The sequence below is a fragment of the Ixodes scapularis genome, unplaced genomic scaffold, assembly GCF_016920785.2.
Source record: "Ixodes scapularis isolate PalLabHiFi unplaced genomic scaffold, ASM1692078v2 PGA_scaffold3__209_contigs__length_174095766, whole genome shotgun sequence".
NCBI classification, from domain to species: domain Eukaryota; kingdom Metazoa; phylum Arthropoda; class Arachnida; order Ixodida; family Ixodidae; genus Ixodes; species Ixodes scapularis.
The window spans coordinates 143549874-143570076 of NW_024609868.1; the positions used below are offsets into that span (position 1 = coordinate 143549874).

At 46.0% G+C, this 20203-nt stretch overlaps 1 protein-coding gene across 1 annotated transcript in view; it reads left to right on the plus strand.

The window, feature by feature from the left end:
• LOC8032339 overlaps positions 1 to 19952 on the plus strand; it is a 92469-nt gene extending 72517 nt beyond the window's left edge. The window contains exons 11-12 of the mRNA XM_029985486.2: positions 17017 to 17325; positions 19845 to 19952. Of these exons, the coding sequence (XP_029841346.2) occupies positions 17017 to 17325; positions 19845 to 19952 (417 nt within the window). The remainder of the gene's footprint in view (positions 1 to 17016; positions 17326 to 19844) is intronic.
• The last annotated feature ends 251 nt before the right edge of the window (positions 19953 to 20203 follow it).

Below are 20203 nucleotides of genomic sequence, written 5' to 3' on the forward strand. Positions count from 1 at the left end.
TTTATGACCAATTCCGACGCTATCATCTCCCAACTATAGTTTTTAAGGACTTGCGCCAGGAAGCGTCAGATGGCTTTTTTTACCAAACAATGATTTATCCATGTTTTATTGTCTCGTCCAAACCAGGTATACTGTTTCTCGCTGGTTTTACAAAGATTCACCTTTTCCATCTGAAGTTGCTAAACAAGACTCTGCACCGGCCGTTCCCATTTTCAAACCCATCAAACTCATGTATATGTACGTTAACACCTCCATGATGATCGCTTTCCTGCCTTGTCTCATCCCTTTCGTATCCCTTCCTATACGCAGTCTATGGCGCTCTCGTTTTCTTTGTCGCGCGGACTTCGTACAGACAGACATACCACGCAAAGGCTTACTGGGTTCTATTCTATCGCGCCTGTCAGCCAGATATTATCCCGGCACTCTTTGCGCACCCTACGACAACTAGATGTGCGCCCCCAAAGGCTCCAACACCACCTGCTTGCCGCTGCCCCAGTTCTTCCAAACCTCCTGTGTTTCAGCAGCTCCAAAAACGCTCGTGCCCTCAGTGTTCATCTCACTTTAAAATTCCTCCCATTTTTGTCCATTTCGTGCGCCTTGCTTGTTCAGAAACCTCACGGTAAAATTTGTTTCCTGTTTGAAACTTGCGTCGTCTCCGTCTACGCCTAGGCTCACGAGTTAAGCCCTCCATTTGCCTGGGACCATTCGCTTGAAAACGACGTGAGCTTAAGTGCGGCGACGCTGCTCGTGATCACTCAACTGGAGTCGCACCATCTCTGCTACCATTGTTTGTAGCGCTGCTGAGGGCAGCAGCACTCTAAAACAGGGTATACTCTTACACCTGTTGTCACATATGCTACACCTCAAAACTTCAGATCGACGTACAGCGCACTCACGTCGCACCGGGGGTACCAACTTCCACGAGCGGCCTGGCAGCCTGGTACTGCAACTTAATAAAAAAACTAGATGTACGTGTTTCTGAATACAAAAGGAAATAACCGAGGTTTCTTTGGCCCCTCTGCAAAATATCGGTGGTTTTTTTTTTCTCTAGTCTTTGATACATACTTTATCTGTTTAGTAAGTTATATCGCACTGTTAACCAGCCCCTCGTAAAAGTTGGGGCCATCAGCTCGACGTCAGTGCGCTGAACGTCGAACTGAAATTTTGGGGTTTTGCTTATGGGACAAAGGGTGTAAGAGTATACCCTTTATTTCTGAGAGTGAGTGACACACAAGCTTGAGTGGCGCGTTGCATTGCCAGCATATCTGGTAATGTTGGTGCTGCTTGTAACCCCAGGAATCCGCCACCTGGTGTAGCTCCTTGCATCCCCGGTAGGCACTCCTGGTTCGCATGGTACATCCTACTTGTGTGCATAGTTGGAGTTGGTAGAGGTTCGCTGCCCTCTAGCTAAGTCTGTGGTGGTTGCATTCCCAACCAGTGCGCGAGCGCACAGTTGGGAACGCTGGGTCCGCACTCTGCATCCATATATTTTGTTGCTTGGGCGGTAGGAAGGCGGTTGCCATATAGATTTATGGGCGCCATCTGTGTTGCTCTGCAGGCAAGAAGATTAATCCGGAGGCTGTATAGGCATGAACCAGTCGTTTTGTTGCCACCTATGGTTTAGGAGTTGAGCATATAAATTTTCCCTGCCACTTCTTGTCCTCGGCGTTTACCGTGAAGCATTCCACTGGTTGTGCGTTTCACGAGTTTAGTTTTCTTGCACTTTTTTGCTTTCGCATCATGGTATCCTATCGCAAAGTAGTAAAGTAGAAATTAGAGCTAGTTGGTACTTCAACATAATAAAACAGCGCACAAAACACGGCGGAATAGAAAGGACAGGTACGGCGAAAGAGCGGTGACTCCAAACTGATTTATATTAAAAGAGTAGAAAAAAAATGCCATAGAAATGAACCACACGTGACGGTTAATACTAAAAGAATAAAAGAAAGAAGAAGAAAATGTAAACAGACATGATTGATTTACTCGAAGAAGAAACATTTTAGCCTATCGTTGCATTCGTCCTCCTAAGAGACGGGTTGCCCCCTCCACTATATACTATGGTTACAAAGGCGAATAGTTTGTCCTTTATAATGCAGTCCGTCTTTCTTCATGGCGTAAGTCAATCAATCAAGCAATCAGTTTATTTTTTCTTTCAAGGAGTACATACTCCTTGAAATGGTACCTTGGCTCAAAAGGCAATCGTGTAGCCTGGCTGGGCACCAAGGTCCAACCGGGGGGAGGGGGAGGGGACAAAGTCCAACAGCAGCAGCACTAAGGGTAAACTTCCTTTAGCAGAAAAGTAGCCAAAATACGAATAATGGATGCAAGATATAATGGATACACACACATCACACAAAAAATAATGGATACACACACATATTATATATTGTAAAGAAGTAATACTAGCACACATTGATGTTGTTTATGTAAACAGCGTCGTAAAAACAAAGGTTTGTAAAAATTATAATAATACATCAAGCAGTAAAAAAATTGCACTCTCGGTAAAAATTTTAAAAGTGAAAAAGCTAGATCACACATTCATAAATTTCAGGCACATATAAAAATATCAATTTGGCATTGTCCACATAATAAAATAAAAATTAACGTGATCACAAGGTATACAAAATTTGCACTAAAAACGGATGCACAAAAAATGCTGGTTAAAATGCTTAAGAATGTATTGCAACATATCTATACACTCCGTGCGACACGACTGGCGCGCCGCCGCGCGGCCGGTACTGAAAGTAGGCAGTGAGAACCCCAGAGAAAACGAAACCGAAACCACGCCGCGTTGGTTGGTACGCATTGAAGTCAGAGCGGTGTGGTTGCGCCATTAAGTGCTCCAATAGTTATGCGTCGTATCTCGTGCGGACAAAGTTTCACAGTTTTTCACCTCGCCGATGTTTTGTGGGACAGCGACAACGATGGAGCCGTGCCGTACGACGTGAGAAATTTGGTCTCCCGATCATGTCTGCCACTGTGTCGGCACGGCTGACATATTCTACACTGCCGCTTTGCGCTCTGCGTTTGTTTTCGTACCAGTAACGCCTATATGTGTCAGCGCCTATGGGACGAACTGAGATGCCATCCCACACTCGCGGTTATGCAGTGCCAATTTCGTTGGAGGAATGCCCTCCAAAGAAGTTTCGTTCCCATCGTACGTGTCGATATTTTCGGACAAGTATGGCACGCAATCTTTACTTCATGAAGAAAGATTCGAACAGTAAAAAAGTGACAAATATAAATCTAAAGAAAACAACAATGAAACTCGAAATCACTAAAGGATCGATGTTTGAGTATGGAAGTTTATGTGGTGAGCTTTCTTTCTTGATCAGCCTCCTTTTAGATGTAGAAACGCTGACACCCCGAGTTCTGTCGACAACATTTTTTTCTCTCGGCTTTAGAGCCACCTATTGCAAAGTCGTTCGAACTGGAAGTACCGTCCGCTGGTCCCTTCCTACCTGTAAAGTGTGCACCTCCCCCGATGAGTGGTATTATCTTCACAGCCTTTGACGATCAAAGCCAGTTCCCATTTAGTTACGCCGCCCAAACTAAATTTCCACCTGGTTTCGCTATGCCAACTCTTTTTGGTACAGTAAGTGTTGTGTCAAGTGACAGTCATGTCAAAGTACCTGTGCGCCGAAAATCAGCACCTCGCACAGCGGGTTATTACACAACAGCTGACCGCGAAAGCCCTTGACGGCCAAACCGTGTGTTGGCCGACAACTTTGTTTTCTCGGCTTTGTAACCACCTTTCGTAAAGTGGTTTCAATATACAGTCTACTAGTCCCTTCCTACCTCTAAAGTCTCCACCTCCCACGACCAGTGGTATTCTCTTGACAGCCTTTTCATGGTCAAAACCGGTTCCCATTGAGTTACGCCGACCAAACCGAATGTTCACCTGGTTTCCCTATGCCCCCTTTTTTGTACAATAAGTGCTATGTCATGTTACCGTCAAGTCGAAGCCCCTGCGTGCCTAAATCTGCATTTTGCACAGCCTGTTATAACACAACAATTTGGGTCCAATATTGGATATCCCGTACAGCTTTATTTCTTTATTCGTTAGAAACCTAACTTTCACACCAGCTGTCTTAATGAAACTTGGCACATTTCGTGCACAAACTTAGTGAACATCTCACTCGCCTCCAAATATAATTGTTCCAGCAGTCCTACGTTTACAGCGACGAGCGAAATAAATTTGCTACTCAGAGCAATTATGGTGGCGGCCGTCCTGCTTTTCGGAAAATTGCTCTAACTCCTTTTTCGGCCGCAACTAGAGAAATTACCCGTAAGAACGACCCAAACTCACTATATAAGAAGTGGAGAACAGCTAGATGCCCTTCTTAGGTTTGCCCCAGAACTCATGCAACGCCACCATCAACGTATCGGCTTAAAAAGCAAAAGTTTCGTCCGTGTGCGCTTCCGCCGCCACAGCTTGGCATGCGAAAAGGCGCCGCAGGCTGCTGAGCGCGCCTCACTGTCGAACGCCAGCTCCTCCGCTAGCGGCGCTGCGCGCGTTTTTCAAAGCGCCCCCTATAGTTCCCGCACGGAGTGTATAGAATTATTAACTCATTTGCAATTACAAAGGAGCGTAGATACTTTTTAATTGTAGTTTGGTTTCCAGTAATTGTGAAGTTATTGCCGACAACATTTAGGAGCTGGGAACTTGAAAATCGACGACCATTTGTTTGCCGTAGTTAGTCGTAATAGATGGTAGTCTGTATGTCCTCATTTCCCCTAAATTATATTCTGACGAATTTGCAGGAGTGAGGTCAAAGCCACGTACTCCGATTCAATGAATAAGCTGCCCGAACTTAGGATAATAGTGGGCCGTTGCAATAATGTAATATAATAATGGAAAGTGGAAGCATCTTTAATGTTTCAAATAGGCTTTCGGCTTCACTACCGTGATTCGAGTTGGCCATTATTCTTAACATACTTTTTTGTAGACTTATACGACCATTATAGTTGGGTTTAACCGTGTTGCCTCAAACAGTAGTGAAGTTTTTGATGAAAGAGGGTGTAGTATAGTTGTAGCTTCAACCATGCCGGTAAGAGGTAAGAGGTCTTTTGACTTATAAATTATAAATCATTCCTAATGTTCTAGAGAGGTAACTTTTTATATACTCAGTTTGTGTTGTGCAGGACAGTTTGTAACTGAACCATACCCTTACGAATTTTCAATCAGTTATACGGTCTATAATGCAGTTGGTTATTGCCAAACATAGGAGTTTATTGATTATGTTTAATCTTTGGCATAAATAACAGATACTTTGTTTCGCAGCATTTAATTGCATTTTATTTATGTCAAGCCACCTGTTTAAATCTCGTAGGTAGTTATTAGCATCTTGTATTATTTAATTTACGGAGGTACCAGAAAAAAAGAGACTAGTATCTTCAGCATACATGACTAGGTTTAGAGAAACTGCGTTCTTCACAATGTCGTATAAATCGATTATAAAAAGCAGTGGTCCTAATACTGACCCCTGAGGGACCCCATATTTAACGGTCTTACGATCACAATGGATGCAATTGAGTTGTACGGACTGCTCGCAATTTTATAGGAAACTATCAAATCCAAGGCTTTGCCCTTAATGCCATAGCGGGGAAGTTTTTGTAGTAAGATGCCATGATTGATACTGTAAAATGCTTTTCAAAAATTTAAGTATATGCCAAGAGTAAGAAGTTTATTTTCAATTGTATTTATAATTTTATTTTTTGTATGTGAAAAGGCATCTTCTGTTGGTTTGCCCTTTGAAATCCGTACTGAGCTGTAGATAGAACTAAGAATTTTATTAAGGAAGCTTGAATTCGACTGTTCATTAATTTTTCAAAAACCTTCGATTGTACGGGGGCACAAAGATTGGACGGTAATCGCTAATATCCTTTTTATCGCCATTTTTATGAATGACAGTTACTCTCGTAGTTTTAAGGCATGTGAAAAACTACCAGTTTCAAATATAAGATTCATAATATGTTGCAAGGGCCAACTTATAATGGTAGATATGTATTTGATCGGTTGGGGTTTTATGTTATCATCCCCGCAAGCGCTTTTATTGTTTAGTTATTTTATGACTGACTAAGCCTCAAAAGAAGTGACAGGATTCAGCATAATAGTATGTTCTATGTGGGCTCGTGTAAAAATACTCGATGACGTGGTATTTGGGAGATCGTATGCACGAACGTTTATAAAATAATCATTGATCGCATCTACCATGTCACGCCCATGCACTAAAAACGCCTGACCTAATCTGCAGCTCATTAAGTGGCGTATGGTTTGAATTGGGCTCATGATAGAGTTTAAAGCGTTCCACGTACGCTTAGGATCATATTGAATGTTACTAAACTTGCTACGTGGTAATGTGATTTAGCTTTTTTGATGTCACGGTTCAATACATTTCTAAATTTTTTATATTCTAGAAGTACGCCTTTATCCCTAGATTTTTTTAACTTTTCAAACAGTCTGCTTTTCTTGCTAAGGCAGTTTAACAATTCTCTTGATATTCATGGTTTTCTACGCTTACATAGTCGTGTTCTTAATTGTTGTAGAGGAAAAGCTGTGTCATAGCACTTCTTAAGAGCTGTCGAGAAAGCAAAATAGGATTCGTCAACATCGCGACTAGTCATCACGCTATACCAGTTAGTACCAGACACCGTTTTGCGAAATTAACCAATCAACAATGCTATGTTGATTGGTCTTTTGAAACAAAATTGATTCCTGGTTGCTGTAAATCATGACTATTTCCAAAGTGTGACAGGAAGCAAAATAAGGGGAAATTATCGCTCATATCGGCAAGGAACCAATCCCAGTACAGCTTATGATTGGTTAAGATTTGTAATGCAAACATCAATAAGCGTGCTACTCTGTAACGCTTCTCTGGTTGGAACACTTATCAAGCTTTTGCACGCATAGGACTCTTGTTAAGTTGACGTTAATTGCTAGTGTCAGAGAGTGAATCAATATTGATGTCTCCCATTATTAATATTTTGGTGTTTTGATGCAGAAGATATCTGAGCATGCTTTCAAGATTGGAACAGAATTTCGAAATCTTTCCGGAGACGGGGGGGGGGGGGGGGGGGGGGCGATGTACCACTACGATGCATGTGCCACGGTGTTGCGCAGAAGACACTCAATGTCAGCAGTAGATACAGAGCAATTGTGAGTTTCGGTTATTTGTAGCTCTGATTTGTGATAGATAGAAACACCACAACCGTCCATGATAGAAATCTACATCCATGCCAAGATAACTAAACTTAGCACGTATCTTTCCTCATATTCTCCTCAGCTTTGCGTTCAGTAAAAGCACACGCGACTGCACTACCTTGCCTCAGCCGGTTGTCTGTAGAACAGAGCATATAGTCAAGGCTGCTTAGCGTTTGCTCCAATTCTGTGTGAGTCATCCGACATCCCCTGGCTTGTCTACTCGAAGTACGTCATGCAGGTCGATATGAGTGATTTGCATACGATACAATCATTGTACCTGATATTTGTACCCAGTGATCATGCTGCGGGCTAGCTCAGTTGTGTTTTTTTTTTTTGTTTGTTTGACAACTTTTCAATGCTTCGCTTATTTCCCATACATTTGCCAAAAGATCTAGCGAATCTTGCCACGTTACTGTCCCCCGCTAACAACACTTCCCGGTTAACTCCTCGGGGACGCCTGTTTTTCACAGAAGTAGCATATCGGGATTGCTTCATCGCCTGAGCTGTGCAGCTGTGCCCCTGAGAGAGTTCGGTATTGTTATTTTGCTCTAGCTGTTGCGGCGTAGAGGTGCTGTCTTCTGTAGCCCACAACATTTGGGGCTTTATCCTCCTACTCCGGGCTTCTTTTTTCATAAGCCATTGTTTTCTATTGTATTTACATTTGGATCCAGCGAGTCGACACACTGCGTCATGCTGCCGATTTTCTTCTAGATGTTCTGCCCCTCTTCTTCCACGTCTGCTCGTGTAGCATCCCTCCCCTTTCTAGCGCGGAGGCTGCTGGGAATCTTTCCCTCTCACCAGCTATGGGATCCCTTCCGTCGTGTGTTGTCTCTAGCCTCTGCAGCGCATTTCTTTCTATAGTCATTTCCGATGTCGATATTCTCCGAGTAAGCTCGGTCAGCTTTCTCTGGTCCAGTTCAACTTGCTCTAGGCGGTTCGCCACGGGGACGAACTGTGCTTCTAGCTTTCAAATCCTGTCCTTATTTTCGTGATTTGTTCTGTCAAACACAGAACATATAATGCAAACTGTGCCGGTCTGTTCTGTGCCAGTGGTAGTCGTTTACCTGTGTAACCCCCGTAATACACTGCCATCACACGAGACCACCCCTTCGTCCCTGGTTCCCCAGCCCCAGGGTCACCAGGGTACACAGGAAGGCCTCTTACCTAAGCGCAGGTTCAAGCTGAGCCTTTACCAATATTGTAATTTTAACAAGAAATATTAATTTTGGGAATCGAGATATACGACTAACATTATCGGAAGCTTTATCATCCCTGTGGCATTTTTAATATGAAGCTAAAATAGATCCACCCAAAACCGAATCCAAACCAAATCTGAATTTAAAAAGAAGTCTCGCGAATTATTTTGGAAGGATACATCATTACAGCTCCTACACAACTAAAACTAAGAATTAGGTTTTAGGCTCCCCGTCATTAACATAGAGGCCACTCCAATAGCCGCTTTCAGCGCGCAGCCATATATGTCGGCCTATCTCTAAGACGCGTATTGATTATGTGCAAGAACTTTCTCATGTGGAATATCAAACGACCCGCGTTTTTCCACTCATAAGCTGCTCGACGAATTTTACCTTAGTTATCAGCGTTGGAAGGGTATGCGCCAATGTTTGAATCGTAAAGATCTGTTCTGGCTGAAGTTTGGCCGACCGCTTGTTCAACTCTGATGCTGGTAGATCATACATCGGCGCTGTTTAAAACTCTCAAATAAAGCCCAGTGGGACTTCCGTTTAGATTATAAAACTTTATTCTCGAGAGTCTGAATTACGCGTGGGACGGCATTACGTTTCTTTGACAGAACTTTTTTTTTTTTTTTTACATTGAAAAACATGGCTTGTGATAATGAAGTGAGCAAGGTTTCAAAGCTAATTGTAGGAGCCCACTGTTTTCACAGGTAGGTCAGCTTGAGCATTGGATAAACACAAAAAGGGGGATGTTGAGGCTGACCTACTTATATTATGTACAATCTAGGTCAACTTAAACGTGTTCTTTACTGTTTATTCTTGTTTCTTAGTTCTCGTTCACTACCAGTTTTGGAATTTTTGCGATATCTCAACTAGCCCATGTTTTTATACCAGTGGCCAAGCCTGGTGTCGTGGAATCGCGGAGAGAATGTCTCGAACCATCTCAAGAAGTTGGGTTCTATTTTTTTTTTCAGGATTTGTCTACGGCCTTATTCATGCCAGCTTTCATGTCCCCTTTAACTGGAGTGGTCATGTGGTCCAGTTCCTTGCTAATACCAAGTCTGACTTCGCCGATCTCTTTGGCTACCTAAAGTTAAAGTTCTTCGCTGAGACTGTGTGACTCAAGCCTAGATTTTTTTTAGTTTCTCACGAGACCTCTGCATCTCCTCCCTAATCATGCGGAGTTCATCTCGATAACTCTGCGTTCCCGCCCTGAGTTAGGGCCTCAAGGTATCCAGGAAGAAAAGGTCGGTGGCACAAGGGCTGTTCTCAATTCACGTGTGCTGTGTGATTTGTTTGTGTGTGGGGTGTTGTGTCCTAACGCTGGATCCAGGAGCGGAAGAATGGAGGCATGCACGGAATTAAGAGGGAGTGGGAGGCTGCTGGCCCTGTTTACCTCACTTTCGGGGACACCGGATCTGGGCTCTTCGATTTTCGGATTTCAGTTTCCTAGCTGCGCCGACCGCTGCTGTTGCATCCTCCTTCTCGACCGGGACCGGGCTCGGCTGCGGGAGCGAGATTTCGCCTTGGATCAACTCCGGGCCCGGAGCGGGTGTTTGACCCTTGAAGGCCCCTCGACGCTGGAAGGCTGGCGAATACTTCCGAGGCCAGCACATCGTACGGATTTTGGTTCGCCCGTCCCCTGGATGGTTGTCACGGCCACTGCTCTACGGGGGGTACAGACTGGGTCACTTGCCTAGGTTGAAGCGGTGTAGCCACTTGCTGGAGCCGTTGACTTCCCTGCTGATGGCGGCCTTGTTGTTGCTGCTGCAGGTACTTCTGAACGTGTGACTTGTGCGAGGCTCGCTGCCCTGCGGGGTATCGAGGGTCCGTAGCAGGGCGAGCGCCGCCACAGTTAACGCACTTCACTTCGCCTTCGTGCGAGTCCATGGCACTGCCTTCAGTTCCACACTTTGGGCATCGTTTTCTTTCAGACTGAGGACACACGTCATCTCGGTGTTTTAGTCCTAAGCACTTAGTGCAGACTTGTTTTTTGGGTCTCTAGACCCTGCACTCGAATACGCCGCCGTCGATGTACACCAGGCGAGCAACACTGACTCAGTGAAAAGTGATGATGGCGGAAGTCGTACTTCCCATCATTCGAGCATTCAGGACTATGTAGTTGCTGTTTCGAGCGTTGAGTTCTTCAGTGAGCTACTCCTACGAGGGCTGAAATGAGAGGCCCGAAATAACCCCCTTACAGAAGCCATCCCGAACGGCGGCGTAAGGTTTTACTGGGAACCGCTTGTCTCCAAGTCCGATGGAGGAGATATGGCAATGCCGGTCCAATGTGTCGGCACTTTGAGTGCTTACAACCGCCAAGTTCTGGTCCTTTTGGAGCCTCGTCTTGATCTCCGCGGTCTCGGCAGGAGTGGGCTTCGCCGCCAACTTGATGGCTCGGTAGACTTGATCGGGACCCCGGGCTCCGATGTTCAGACCACCGAGAGGACGGACGACCACCTTGTAATCATCTATAGGGAGTATTCACTGGCGGCCATATCCGTGTGCGCTGCTGCTGAGCGCGTGCTGACGGCGAGCTTCCGCAGTCCTTTTGGAGCGTGCATTTAGCGCCATCAAGGTTGTCGGTCTTAGCAGGCTATTAATGTGAGCTCGTTCTGAGCATGCGCTCTAGACATTGACCTCAAATATGGCGTCCAGTGAATACCTCCTATTGGTAGCGGTGCGAGCTGCTGCTTGTGCGGTTTCGACGTCTGACGGCCATCTTGCCGGAGGGTGGTTGCTCGTCCTTTTGTCTAGATCAAGGTTACTAGAACACTCAGTTGGGAAACTCGCCGTTGAAACTTGGGCCGCTGACGTCCACCGAGACCAAGCTAAATACGACAACAGCGCCACTCTGTCATTTGTCTGGAGTGTGGTCACCTTGAGCTTTTACATAGCATATTTTTGCGTAAAAACAAAGGGAAAAGACTCTTTTTGTATGAAATTTATTGGAGTTTAGTACAAAATGATGGGCGCGTGATGTTTTTAAAATTTTTCGTTTGCAGGGTTTTTCGGCATAATTAATATTGCTTTTATACAACCATGCCTCAGCGATGCTTTCAGGCAGCGCGTCCCGACCTAGGTACATTTTAACTTCGGTAGTAAGTCGCGGCGCGTCCGCTGGGGAGACGGGGGTGGCACCCCTGTAATCTCTTCCGCTGTATCTGTTTCGGCTCCAAAATGGCCGATTTAAGCCAAAATAGAAGTAACGTACAGTTCCTCGAGTGGCCACTGCGGGAGAAGTGGCGGCGTTGTGTTCGTCATTAGCTCGGTTCTCGAGGACAGATCGGGGCCACTTTTTCAGATAAGTCTCTACGGCAGTTTCCCAACTGAGTGTTTTAGTAACGTTGGTCTAGATTCTTCTACCGTCTTCCGGTAGGCCTGGTTTTGAAGTCTTTGGTGTTTCCGGTAAAGTATCTTGATCCAGGGCAGAAAGTTTGTCTCCTCCGCTGATTGCAATACGTCATTACCGAGGGTATTATTGTTATGGACTTCGTCCTGCACCTCGTCAATATCCTCGAGTTCGGGCCTGGTGTTTCCATCGGCCCCTTGATTTCCGATTGCCTCTCCAGTCGATTCCATGCTTGGGTAGCCCGAGGGGGGGGGGGGGGGGGGAGACCCCCGGACGCCCAATTGACGGGGGAGAGGGCCGCCGGCGAGTCTATAGTCCGCTGCAACTCAAGAAGGTAGGGCGAGGGAAAGGAAGGCCGGAAAGGAGAAAGGAGGCGGAACGCTAAAGAAGAGAGGGGGAAACCTCCTCTTTTCTTTAGCGTTCAGTCTGCTTTTTCCTCCCCGGCCTTTATTTCCCTCGCCCTACCTTCTTGAGCTGTAACCCACTATAGGCCTCGCCAGGTCTAGCTATCTTCCCCGCGGTCAGGTAATTTTGGTAAAAAACTGGTGAAAATTTGGCTCACCCAGTCAAAGGTTGCTTCACAGGGGTCCGCCGTTGTGAGGACTTTCAAAGGAAGTGGTTTTTTGCCCGGTCTTCCGCGTATCTGCAAACCGGCACTTCGCCCAGTGCAGGCGCCGCTATCACTTGGAAAGTAAAATTACAGGCGGGCGGGAGCTCGGCGCAGCATATCTATCTCCCTTGAGCTACCGGAGCGTAAAAGAAAAAAAAACACTATCAGAGGCTTGGTGATGTCTTTGAGGCTTCTCCACCGCCCTGGACACACGCGCCTGCAGCAGAACGGACCCCACACTCCAAGCGAAGCATTAGTCGTGCGTTGTTTTCCCTGCATGTTGATGGCGCCAACCATTCGAGAATAAATTACAAATATTATCAAGCTCGGGTTCATTGGCGTCCATTTCACTAAGTTTTTATTACAGCGAGAGCTGTTAGTGAAACACTTCGCGATTTTGGGCCGTTGACCGCGCATGATATCGACGCGGGCCGTTTTCGGCACTGCGTCAAAATATTCCACGAACCGCTGGTAACAACATAACAAGCAAGCACGCTAACATGCATGGTCACACAAGGTACACTCTAAAAAAAAGTGTGTATATATACACTATTTGTCCCATATTTCCTCACGCGGGTCCGAGCAAGCAATGCTCTGTCACGAATTTCTAGAGGATCCGTGTTTATTCTTACTTAGGACGTAACGTTTAATATTTCGTCCTACTTTTTTTTTTTTTTCGAAAGCGCCTGTTCATTCACGCCCCAAACGCTCGACGCTCGAACCTTCTGAGCCAAATTTTCGAGATACCGACTCACTCTAGATAACGAGCTGCACGTGACCTTGTCGATTCAATCAATTCAATTGCAGTTACGTCCCCAAATCGCCGCCCTCTTTTCTGCTGTCTCGACGCTCGTTTTTTTGTTTTGCTTGGCGCAAGTTGGCCCCTTAAACTTACTGTTTCAAACGTGATTTTCGCCGATTTCGCTCCTGTCATTCGTGACATTCCTGGTGGAGGTGAGGATCAGCACTTCATGCGTCTTCCTCGTATGCCCCGAAAGGCAGCAGGACCTGATCGACTCCAAGTTTCGGTGGACTCCCTCCTGTTGGAACAACCGAAGCCCGAGTGAGCTGTCGGAAACAAGGCGATTCCCCGTAATTTGGACTTCTACCGGACCCCCGGAGGAGGAGGTCGACGAAACCACCTATGACCTTCAGGGGCCTGCAAACTTAAGGCCCGACCACACTAGCGTGAACGGCGCCGCCGGGCGGCGCCGCCGGGCGGTACCGCCGTCCGGCGTCCCAACGCGAGGAGTCCACATTGGCCTCCGTTTTGCAGGCGTCACGTGACAGCACTGGTTCCCGCGATCGCGCCTCCCGCCGGATTTCCCGCTCTTTCGTCTGCTCTTCGTTAGATTCTTCCGTTCCGCACTCGCTGTCTAGACGGTAAGAGTTCATAATGACCTGGTGATCAGCGTGAATGTGATTATCCTAACCTGCTCGTTGATCTTGCGACGTCGCCGCGCTCTGAAGGGAAGGAGGCGCAGGTTTTGGGTCCGGCCGGGTTGGTTCTACCGAAACACCGAAGGACAGGACAGGTCTGGCGCGCCGCCGGGGCTTTGCTGCCCCGGCGGCGCGCCAGAGACGAAGGCTACTTTCGAAAGTGTCACCAAATCAACACGACATCCGTCACAACAGAGACGACATGCAACAAGTGCCACGGAGAAACTCACTTGTAATTCTGAATTGGTTAGTTTCAAGGAACCGCTCCGTTGGGGAAGGCATCGGGGGGAAATAGGGGGAGCAGACGACACCAAACACGTCCTTCGCTTCGAGAGGCGCCGAGGACCGGCTTGAGCGTTGCCATGGCATCGCGACGTCACTATCTACGCCACCTCCCATTGGCTCCTCTCTTCTGCGGCGTGCGGCGTCAAGCTCTGAACCGCGCACGGAGCGGTTGGGTGTGCGGCGCCGCACGTCGTGACGTTGAAGCCGAAAACTGGTTTCCGCCGGCAACCGGCAGCGACGACCGTCGCGCCGCAGGCCTCCGAAACGCCAATGTGGTCGCGCCTTTAGACTCCCGCCGCTGCCTCCCCCGTCGTTTTCTGCCCGTCGCCGCTCGAACTCCGACGACCTTCCAGGGCGACATTTTCGAAGGCGTCGAAGACTGGTTTCAGCGATTCGAACGGGTGGCGCTGCATAACGAATGGACTTTCGAACAGCGTCTTCAAAACGTCTATTTTTCCCCACTGGTCAGAAAATTTTGAAGCGTCGCTTACCAACTGGGACCTCCTCAAGGCAGAGCTGCGTCGAAGCTTTGCAAACAAACAACGACGGGAACGCTCCAAAGAGCAACTGCAGTCGGGAACTCAAGTACCAAGCAAAAGCGTGGTGAGATTTATCGAGGACGTTTTTCGGCTATTTAACCCCGCGTATCTCCAGGCCGCAGAAGAAAATAAACTAAAGATTATTGCGCGTGGTGTCAAAGAAACAACTTTTGGTGGCCTTGTACAAAACCGCATACTATCGTCAATGATTTTCTAAAGGAAGTGCCGTCCACTACCAGCGACTGCCCAGCGCAAGGATCCACCCATGGATCTTCCTTTTCTCTTTGTAGAGTTTATGTCGTGTTTTTTGCTTCTAGAAACGTCATCAGACAGCCACTGTGACGTGGCGTTACTAATTCGCTTGCACGTATTCACAAAACGCTCATTTACGTTTTTCACCTCGTCGTCACTTCGGCGTGTAAAGGCATAAAAAAAAAGTGACAACCAGTGATAATGCTCGCTGTCGACGGTTTTTGATACGAGCAAGGGGGCGACACGGAAACTGCTTTGTACTTTGCTCCGTTCGCAGCGTAAGATCATGACTTCGCATTCCATGATAGAAACGCGTACCCGCTTATCGCCTTGGATCCCCTGTTTGCTGAAGAGGAAATAAGATTAGGACAATTTGTCTCACAATTCAATTTATTGTGTGAATGCTTATAAAGCGGATGGCTGCATCTGATCTCGAACCGATTGACTTGAGTAGACACACAGCCGAAGCCTCAGCAAAACTCGCGTGCCTGCTTAAGACTTGAAGCAATGGAAGGACATACCCAGTTGCCCGGAAATCAAGGGCACCGGTATCTCGTATCCGCTTAAACACGACGGCCGCCAGTCGAAATCGAGCAGAAAACACCGACCTAGCTAGGGCTACTAGGGTTTCCAGTAATCACCTAGCTGTCGCGGCGCTCGGCGCAAGGACAGCATCAAATTGGGAGAGGGAAAGACTCCCGGAGACGAACAAAGAGCGAGAGATTCTCGAGGGAAAGAGGGCTTGGCGCTCAACTCTGTGACGTCACGGCGCGGTGGTGGCGCGTCGGTCGCACTTCCGGTTTGGGGCTGTGGGCAGAAGTCCCCATACCAGACGTGTATTCCTGCGTTGTTTTGAAAGAAACCAGACAAAAACCTGCCTTCTCGTCATAACGCCGCGAATGGGGCCGTACCAAAAGTGTCGAGAAAGGTTTGAAGGTCAGTTTTCACGTGCTTGGTTCGTCCGGGAATCTGGATATGTGCCGTGAAAAGGGAAAAGCAGACGCCGTCGGACAACGATTGCTTGGGCGGGAAGCACTTTGGGTTGAATTCAGGGATACTTGTGGTCATCAGATTTATTTTTTTTGTTACAACATGAACGCCAGAAAACCGTCAAGTTCTGCGGCCCACCTGCGGACTACGTCCAGTGCGTCTTCAAGTTCAAACGGCCGCCTGATCGTTCGAACTGTCGTCTGCTTTTTCAAACGTTTCTGTTTGTCGTCTGCTCTCTTAGACAACGCCGGCCCGCAGACCAAATGTTGTCCCGGTACTTGCGATAAGAAGTAAGTGCAGGCCTCAAAAGACTTAAATTTGAAGGTTCGTAAGCAGGCTCGATGTAAACAGTAGATACAAGGACGTGTTGATCATTGTTAGCAGTGACCATCACCGACTTGTTATGCCTAATTCACTTGGTCCGATTCTGCTTGCGATTTTCAGTATCGACGTCGACCATCTCAGCTACGGTTCATGCTTTTGCAGCCCGAGCGGCGTCGCGACTGAAAATTGCGAGCGAAACCTCATCATGCGAATCAGGCTTTAGCGTACATACTGCGGCGTCCACGCGGAATGAATCGCCACGCGCCACATTGTTCACGCGAAGTTTTGCGGTGTAATGAGCCTCGGTAATTTCGCTGAGGCTGCTCAAGTAGTCAGACATCGCCAGGAAGACGTAGAATCAACAATTCGAACGCGAAAAAGGGCAGGGGGACTCACACTGACGCCGACAACATCGCATTTCAATGGTTTGTTTATGGGCGACAGCGAGCTTCTTGCCCACACCCCCATCGCGCATGCGCGGTGCCGGTGGCGCCCGGTAGGGGCGCTCCGGTTTGTTTGTAAACATGAGTTGGTGTATAGGGGGCCTTTACATCAGGTCTGTTTTTATGCGACATAATAGAAAAGTATTTTAAGATGTGTTATTGGGTAAATCAAGGTATAAAACTTTTTTGTTTTTATATTTAAAACGGTTAAACATTCTGCGCTCTTGCGAGGCCTTGCAGATTTTGCGGAGCGCGCGAAAGTAAATTCTGGAAGCTTGAGCATGCTGAAAAAGTAAAAAAAGGAAATATCACATAAGATATAAATTAATTTTCTTGGTTGAACTCGTGGCTGCTCACATTGCAATCACATTCATTGCGCAGGTCTTCGAGAGCAATGGCGAGGTACGAGGAAAAGGCTTCAATGTGACGCACTCGACGTCGTGCGGTGGACGAGTGCTGGCATCAGGCCTCAACGAGCAACGCATTTACTCCCATGCTAAATACGGGGAAGAATATTACCCTAACCGGTACGACTGCGAATGGCTCATACAAGCGAAGGCGGGTCGTGTGCGGCTGCGCTTTGTTGCGTTCAAGCTGCAGTACGACTACAAGTGCAGGTATGACTACGTCAAGGTCTTCGACGGCGACAGTGCCTCAGGTTCACAGCTGGGATTCTTCTGCGGACAAGAAGTAAGTTTTACGTTCTCACCATAGTGTTCTCACCTAATGGAATCGTGCCAGCAGCTTTCTCTCAAGCTGTGTGTCTCCCTAGTGGGTTTGTGCGAGAAACACAACCTTCATGGAGCTTCAATTAACAATGAAGACTTCCTAGTGAAAACTAGACAGTTCTCGATCGCATCCAAGCTAGGTGCTTCAAAATATACTGCTCACAAAAAACATACTTAAACAATTTAAAAAAAATGCGTAACTCTTTTTTAGGCAAAGGGCCTTTATTTGAATATCCATGGTTTAATTAAATCCTTGCCGAGGTGAGCGGAATCTCAAGGAGCGTATTCGGAGAAGGCCAAGTCTGACAGAACATTATGTGGCCCGTAAGAATATATTTAGTTGGTCGAAAATATCCACGAGTCTTAAGCTAATGTATCAAAAATATCCTTTCTTTTTTTTAAACGTGAAAAAAAAAGTATTTAAAGGCAAGTTTTTTTTAACCTTATAGAGTGTTTTCTTTTTAATTCGAACAGATTTATTAGAAACAATAATCCGTAAAATGTACTCTAGTGATGCCGTTTATGCAAAAGAGTTATACGGTTAGGGGGTAGTCTTCCCGATAAGGTAAATAATAACCGAAAATTTTGAAATTGTAATTATCGAAAGTAAACAGATTCTTACAATCAAAAAGTTGATGAGCGTAATCAAAACGAACCGAATTAGTCAATTTTAGAAAGATTTGGAGGGCTTAGGAAGCACGAGAACGCACCAAGCGAGAACGCACCCTTGCAGTGGGAATAAAGCTAACGTTGTGAAAATGCTAATAATAACCTAATCTTCCGCCCTTTTCCCACCACTAGTTTTGCGCCATGCCTGAAGGGGGTTAAGGTTGGGCCACCCCTACGCTTACGACGTCCAAAGTCTTTCTAAAATTGACCAATTTAATAATTTTCGGTGACGCTCAGCAAGTTTCTGATTGAAAGCATATTTGTTTAGTTTCACTATTCAAGAAATTGTGTATGAGTTTTTAGTTAATAATCTGAATTATTGTGAGGATTCCCCTCCTATATTAGTCTTCCTGTCCATAAAACTCATCCACAGAAACGGCGTTGGTATATGTTTTACATATTGCTTTAAAATAACTTTGTTCAAATTAAAATCAAACATGCTGTTGATTTAATTTTCCAACCGCATCTATCGTCTGAATCAAACGAACTGTCGGCCCAATCAAGACAGCGCATAAGTCGGGCCTTAATGCATCGCGTAAAAATATTCAACAGATGTGTTCAGGATGGTGCATTTCGTGCCTCTATATTGAAGAAAATGAGGCTATATGAAGGACAGGCCCTCAAATCAGGAGACGAGTGCTTCGTCAGCGTTCGACCAGGAACAAAAGTCGACCTTGTTAACTTTCGTTCTTGGTTGAGAACCGTATAAGGTTACGTAAAAACCATATAACTCATTATGCGTTAACGATTATAGAAAATCATGCGGCCATTAATTGTTCTTTATTATTCTTACAAAACAAATTGTCTTTTGCGACTTAAAGAGAAGCTGAAGAGGTTCTTTAAAAAATTAGTTAGATGTAAATTCTACAGTCCTGTTATCCTATGAATCTGTTCGGGTTCGTGTTCTCCGGGAATGTAACAAACCGCAACAAAACGCAAAAACCCTCCTACCAAATGTTACGTTCTACTATGATCTTTCGGCCGCCAAGGGCGTGTCGCTCGTGTGGGCAGCGCGTGCAATTGCAAGCTTGACAGGTATATTCCCCCCCACTGGCGCGAGTCGCGACGTTTTTTTTCTTTTGCCTCTTTTAAAATAGTAAGAGTGCAGGTGCATAGCTATGATAAGCGGTGACGATGCCCGATAGCGGAAGCTAATAAAATTCCCTATATGATATCACGCCCTGTAAAGGAGGGGCCTCGATGGTACTTGAAAAATAAGTTTCTGCAGCCATCCGTGCACGAAACTGAAAACTAATCTCGGTAATGATGAAAATAATCCCTGGAGAAGGGGAACAAGAGGGACAAAGGACAAACATAAATCTCCAATCTCCCTCTTTTTCCCCTTCTCCGTGGATTATTTTCATCATTCTTGTACAGCTCGCTTCCACCTTTGCATTTAATTGCATTATAATTATAATCTCGGTAATCGTGATTCTGGAGGCCGAATGATGGCAGTTTAAGTGTTTTGCTTCAAACACAGAACCGCTTCACTTTCTTTTTAAGATATACACAAGAAGCTCTGTTTCCAACACGTAAACTTTCCGTTGTTGCGCGTTTGATGGTGCGTTCACCTAAATGTTTTAGAAGGCAGAAATGTCTCACTGAAGGCCGAGTTTCTACTGAAGCTTTTATATTTCAACGCACCATGGTCATAGGAGTGTACGTCGCCATATGCTACCACCCGCGTCAGGCGAAATAAACAAAACACATAAGTAAAAATATAAACGCGAATCTCTACAGCAAACGCGTGGACGTTAAAGTATCCTTCAGCAGACTTCACCAGTTTCACTCTGTTGTGCTTAACTTCCACAGTTGCCGAAGGTGATTACCTCCACCTCAAGTTCTCTGCTGATCCGGTTCCACACCGATGGAGGGACCGTATACATGGGATTCGTGGTCGCCTTTTCCGCTGTTAAATAAAATGTGTTTTTGTTCACGTCGGGATCCAATCACTAAGACATTTTATGCTTTTAATTGATGGTGACTTGGCAACGTGACATGCTACAAAAATAAATAAGCAGGAACACCGAGTATCAGCTTCATTGTTGTCAAAGTTGCCAACCTTGTGTTTATACTACTCATTATGCGAATTACTTTATTATTACATTAAAATGATTTTGGAAAGCACTTCCCTTCCCCAGGAAAATATTTATCTGTCAAACAAAACAATT